General features: G+C 58.5%; 1 protein-coding gene across 1 annotated transcript; it reads left to right on the forward strand.

The window, feature by feature from the left end:
- Positions 1-1,083: 1,083 nt before the first annotated feature.
- On the forward strand, positions 1,084-4,089 carry LOC148183188 (E3 ubiquitin-protein ligase PHF7-like). The gene is made up of 9 exons (XM_088061931.1): positions 1,084-1,126; positions 1,454-1,545; positions 1,631-1,732; positions 2,012-2,136; positions 2,213-2,375; positions 2,462-2,568; positions 2,783-2,896; positions 3,045-3,163; positions 3,323-4,089. Exons 1-9 carry the CDS (start codon positions 1,084-1,086, stop codon positions 4,087-4,089), a joined length of 1,632 nt encoding a protein of 543 aa, XP_087918057.1.
- The last annotated feature ends 768 nt before the right edge of the window (positions 4,090-4,857 follow it).

Genomic DNA, 4,857 nt, shown 5'->3' on the forward strand with positions numbered 1-4,857 from the left:
AGCATGGACCAAGCTGACAAAGTTCTTTAATGTGGGAAAAGCATTTGACTCCTAAGCTGAGTACTGTTGCAAGCTCTTCAGTCAGATATAAGGTAATCTTTCATTGAATTTCCTGGGTGTCCATTGAGTCAGTGTAAAGAATGAGCTTTCTCAGGAGCTTAATGCCAATTTTTCCACTTAATATGAAATGTCAAATTCATTAGATGGTTAGATGACAGGAGAATTGAGGTTGGGAGGCAGCTGCAGTGGTCCCCAGCTTCATCTCCTGTTCCCAACAGTGATCAGCACGGGCATGAAATCAGGTTCATCTCAGTTTACTGCAGAGAGGTCTTGAGGAAAACGTTGGTGCACCAAGAGCAGGTTTGGAATCTGTGCAGTGCAAGAGACTCTGCACAAGCTCTCTGGGCAACCGACTGCTGGGGACAGGAGCCCTGGCGTGGCCGTGCCTGAACAGCACCTTTCTGCCTACAGTGCCACCCTCGATGGCTGCCTTAGAGCCTGGGATTGGACCCTGCACTTGCTGCAGGAGTCTCTGGCCTGGTTCCGTGCTGACCAAAGGCTTGGAACCATCTCAGAACCTCGGTTCCCAAGGGGGTGGCCTCAAGTGGTTGCCGGGCAACTGAGGCCATGGCTGCCTGAATCTTGGGAGCAAGATGCTGATGTCAGAGTGGCCATTGTGACGCGTGCGACCAAAGCCCCAAAAGGGAAGGCTGGGCTCAGGCCGTGTGTCAGTGCGACCTGGCAACGGGAGGAGAAGGTAAGGCAGGGAAGCAGCTGCCCAGGGACCAGAGGGGCCCCACACCTCGAGGCTCTGGGCCTGTGCTGCAGGCTCACCTGCCTCTCCCTTCCCAGAATCAGTGGAGGAATATCCAGAGGAGACGGCGGTGTTCCTCAACGCTGCGACGGGAGCAGAAGGCGGACAGGAGCAGGGCTCACGCAGGGCTGACCAGGGAGTAGCACCCTCGTAGCTCTGGGCCTGTTCTGCAAACTCCCATCACTCTTCTTTCTCCCACAGAGAGAGAGAACCAGCACCTGGTGGAGACAGCGGCGTTCCTGGACAGGGACTCACCTCTGACAGCCGCCATGTGCGACAGGGAGCAGGAGGGCCCTGATAGCAGGGAGACAGGTGAGGGCAAAGCAGCCCTCCCACAGCCTGGCCCAGGGGCTGTCGGGGTGGCCAGCGTGGGGCCCAGAGCAGAGGCCAAGGGAGGCAGGAGCTGCTCAGCCAGGCCAGGGCTGGGAGCCTCCTTCCTCCTCAAGTGGGGCCCAGCTGGGCCAGGGGGCAGCTGTTGGGAGCCCCGTGCCCGCAATGGCCGCTGCTCTCCAAGGCCTCCAGCCCTGCCCATCAGCCAGGCACGCAGGCAGGGACAGAGCAGCCCTTGGGGCCGATGCTGCGGGCTGAGAGCCCCACAGAGCTGCTCATGCCCGCTGCCATTGGCTCTGTCCCCTGCAGCATGCGTGCTGTGTCGCCGTGCAGAGGCTGACCCGGACATCTGCGGCGACAAACATGAGAAATACGGGCTCTGTGCCCACGTCTTCTGCCTGGTGAGTGGCTCTGGGCACTCTCTCCAGCATTGCAATGGGCAGTCCCTGCCACCCTGTCCTCATCAGCTCTTCTCCCTTTCTGCAGTATTTTGCCACACTGGTTTTCCAACAAGCCAATAAACGTGTTGGACTCCTGGGTTTTCTGCCTCAAGAAATCCAACTTGCAGTCAGGCGGGCGGCACAGAAGGTGAGAGCCTGGCAAAAGAGCAGGGACATTTGTGCCAGGAGAGGTTGGCCAGAGCTTAGCCCAGACCCCCAGCAAGAAAGGCCGGCCATGCAGCCAGCTGTGGGACAAAGTCTGGCTCCCAGCAGCTCTGTGGAGCCTCTGGCACAGGAGCTTCCCTCACCAGCTGGCTCTGTGGGCTGAGAGCCAGCAGCGGCCACATCCTGCGCCCTGCCCGGAGCCCTGGGGCTGCCTGGGGAGGCCCCAAGGCTGCCGCTGATGGGGCTGCCTGGCTCATTCCAGCACTGCTGCGTCTGTGGCCAGAGCGGGGCCACTATCCTGTGCTGCAGGGAAGGCTGCAACAGATGGTTCCACCTGCCCTGTGCCAAGGAGGGCGGCTGTGTCACGCAGTACATTGCCCCATTCAGGTAACTCCTCTCCCCTTCTGGCCACCCTTGGGGAAGGACCAAGTCTTTCTCATTATGCCCGTCCTTTTGCCCCCAGGTCCTACTGCCCTGAGCACCGTCCAGAGCAGATCGTGCAGGTGACTCCAGAGCCGGGCACCGAATGCCCCATCTGCATGGAGCCAGTGGAGGATAGAAAGACCTTCAAGACCATAGTGTGCCCGGCGTGCAAAAGAGCCTGGTTCCACAGGGACTGCCTCCAGGTGGGAGCCCTGCCCTCAGGCCTGGGACACAGCAGGTGCTCAGCAGCACCAGGGCCTGGCTCACACTGCTTCTGTTTGCCCTGCAGGGACAGGCCATGTGTGCTGGTCTTTTGTCCTTCTGCTGCCCCCTCTGCAGAGACCGTGAGACATTTCCTGTCGAAATGTTCTTTATGGGGATCCGAACCCCCATCAGGTTGGTGTCCTTCAGTGTGACTCACAAGACAGGGGGTCTAAGTGCCATACTGTGCCAGGCCCTGCCCCAGTAGTCCAAGCCGGCCCCATCCAGGGAGTCTGGATTTCCGCCTCTCAGGGGACTTGGAAAAGCATTGGAGGAAGAGCAGGGTCACCCTGTTACCTCCATGGGGTCAGGGCAGCAGAAACACATCAGCTTTTCCTTTCTCCATCAGACTGCCAACATGGGAGGACAACAATGCCTTCGCGGACCTGAGATTGAGGCACAACAGGTGCAATGCCAGGGAATGCCTTTACCCAGGAGGCAGGGAGGAGGCAGAGGAAGAGGGGTGAGTTGGGAAGCTGCACCCGGGGCTCTGCAGGGAACCTGTGTCTCAGGAAGGGCTCACAGCAGAAGGAGCCAGAGGAGCTCGGCTGCACAATGTCCCGTGCTGGGACACTTTGTCTTCAGAGCCATCAACCCGTTTGCTTCCCCAGGCCCTGGAAGCTGCTTCTGTGCTCCTCCTGTGCTGCCGAGGGCACCCACAGGCGCTGCTCTGGCCTGAGAGCGAGGACAACCCACTGGGAGTGTGACAGCTGTGCTGGTCTCGGCACGGGTATGAGGCAAAGCAGGCGGGTGTCCCTGGGCTGGGGCCAGTGCCCAGGCTGGGCACGGCAAAGCCCATGGGCTCCTGGAGGGCTGGGGGCAGTGCTCTGGTCGGGCATGGCCTGGTCCAGGCCTGGCAGGCCTCTGACATTCCTGTTTGGCCTTACAGCCCCCAGGGATGAGCCGGAGCTCAATGGCCCCAGCCTGATCAGACAGTCAGGACCGGAGCCTGCTCATGGCCTTTCAGAATCTGAGGCCATCAGGCCAAGCTCCAGCAGCGCAGTGCCATCGCGTCTGGCTCCCCAGTCTCCAACTCCAGGGACCAGCAGCCACAGAAGCCTCCGGCGTCCAGCTTCTTCCTTGGCAGACACCGGCAGCCCACGCACACCAAGGGCAAGATCCAGCAGCTGGACGGGCCCTGAGGACAGGGTCCGTTCCAGACGTGCTGGGCCTGACCGCAGGCGAAGCCGCTCTCACCAGCAAAGGCGGGCCTCAGATGGAGCCGTCCGATCACGGAGTCGCCATGACAGGAGCAGCAGGAGAACATCAAGTGCAGAGAGGCCCAGGCAAAGGGAGACACCGTCGCGGGCTTCCCGCAGACACAGCCGCTCCCAGCAGCAAGCTCATGCCCAGAGTCCACCTGCCCGCTCGAGGAGTTGCCGAGACAGGAGCAGCAGGAGAACATCGAGGGCAGAGAGGCCCAGGCAAAGGGAGACATCCTCAGGGACGTCCCCCAGACGCAGCCGCTCCTGCCCGCAACGTCGGGCCTCAAATCAACCTGTCCAATCCAGGAGTCACCAGGACAGGAGCAGGAGGACAGCAGAAAGTGCTGAGACGCCCAGGCGCAGGGGGACACCATCGGGGACGTCGCGCTGGAGCAACCGCTCCCGCCAGCCACGTCGGGCCTCAACTCGGACCTCTAACAGCAGCATGTAGTGTCATCTTTTCTTTCTAGTCCTTCTGTTTCCTGCCATAAGTGAAGGTGAGAAGGGTCAGTACAGGGACCTCGAGATTTGCAGGTCTGTGGGAAAACCCAAATTAGCTCTTGGCATTTCTATGATTCTTGGTTTCTGTTATCCTGTATTGTTAAGGGAAAAGCCACTTAAGGACATAGCTAATTAAGAAGGACACTCATTGCTGCCTTTAGACAGATATTTCCCCACTGCTTACCCTTGAACATGAACCAGTCCTTAATGGCTTGGATACGTTTAGGGAGACATGAAGAGCAAGGTGGCTCTTAGGGAAGCTGTCTTTGAAAAGGCCGTGTGCTGAGTTGCTATCCTTAAACAATCTCATTTCAGTAAAGCCTTCCTTCAGTAAAGCAGAAGAAGAAAGAAGAGAGTGAGACACTGCCTCAAGTGTCTGGAGAAATCGATTGCGACACTGCTGCTGATTTTAAAGACTTGCTTGGACCTTCAAGGGCCAAACCAGAAAAGACAGTGGAAATAGTCTGGGACAAAGAGGATGCGCAGGACTCTGCCCAGACGAACGTCCAGGACCTTTGCCTGAAACCGACAGAACTCAGGAGTCGAGTGCTTTCAAGTTTTCCTTCTTTGGAGACACAGAGGAGTTGGGCATCAAAGAAGGTAACAGCAGAACCCTCCTAACGGAGCCATTTCTAAGGAACGGCTTCTGGCAGGCACTGTAGAGCAATATGGTGTAAAGAAGGTCATAATGCAGAGGATGATCAGCAGCAGAAGTCAG

This window comes from Pseudopodoces humilis, chromosome 13, assembly GCF_049639895.1.
Source record: "Pseudopodoces humilis isolate 2021_Gansu_Grassland_sample_001 chromosome 13, ASM4963989v1, whole genome shotgun sequence".
Lineage (NCBI taxonomy): Eukaryota > Metazoa > Chordata > Aves > Passeriformes > Paridae > Pseudopodoces > Pseudopodoces humilis.

What these genes read in the sequence shown, in the direction of transcription:
- LOC148183188 (XM_088061931.1), top strand. Translation starts at nt 1,084, where the DNA reads ATGTGCGACAGGGAGCAGGAGGGCCCTGATAGCAGGGAGACAG. An exon ending in TCCACAGGGACTGCCTCCAG is followed by an intron (nt 2,376 to 2,461) that starts GTGGGAGCCCTG and finishes TTTGCCCTGCAG; the next exon opens with GGACAGGCCATGTGTGCTGG. An exon ending in GGGATCCGAACCCCCATCAG is followed by an intron (nt 2,569 to 2,782) that starts GTTGGTGTCCTT and finishes TTTCTCCATCAG; the next exon opens with ACTGCCAACATGGGAGGACA.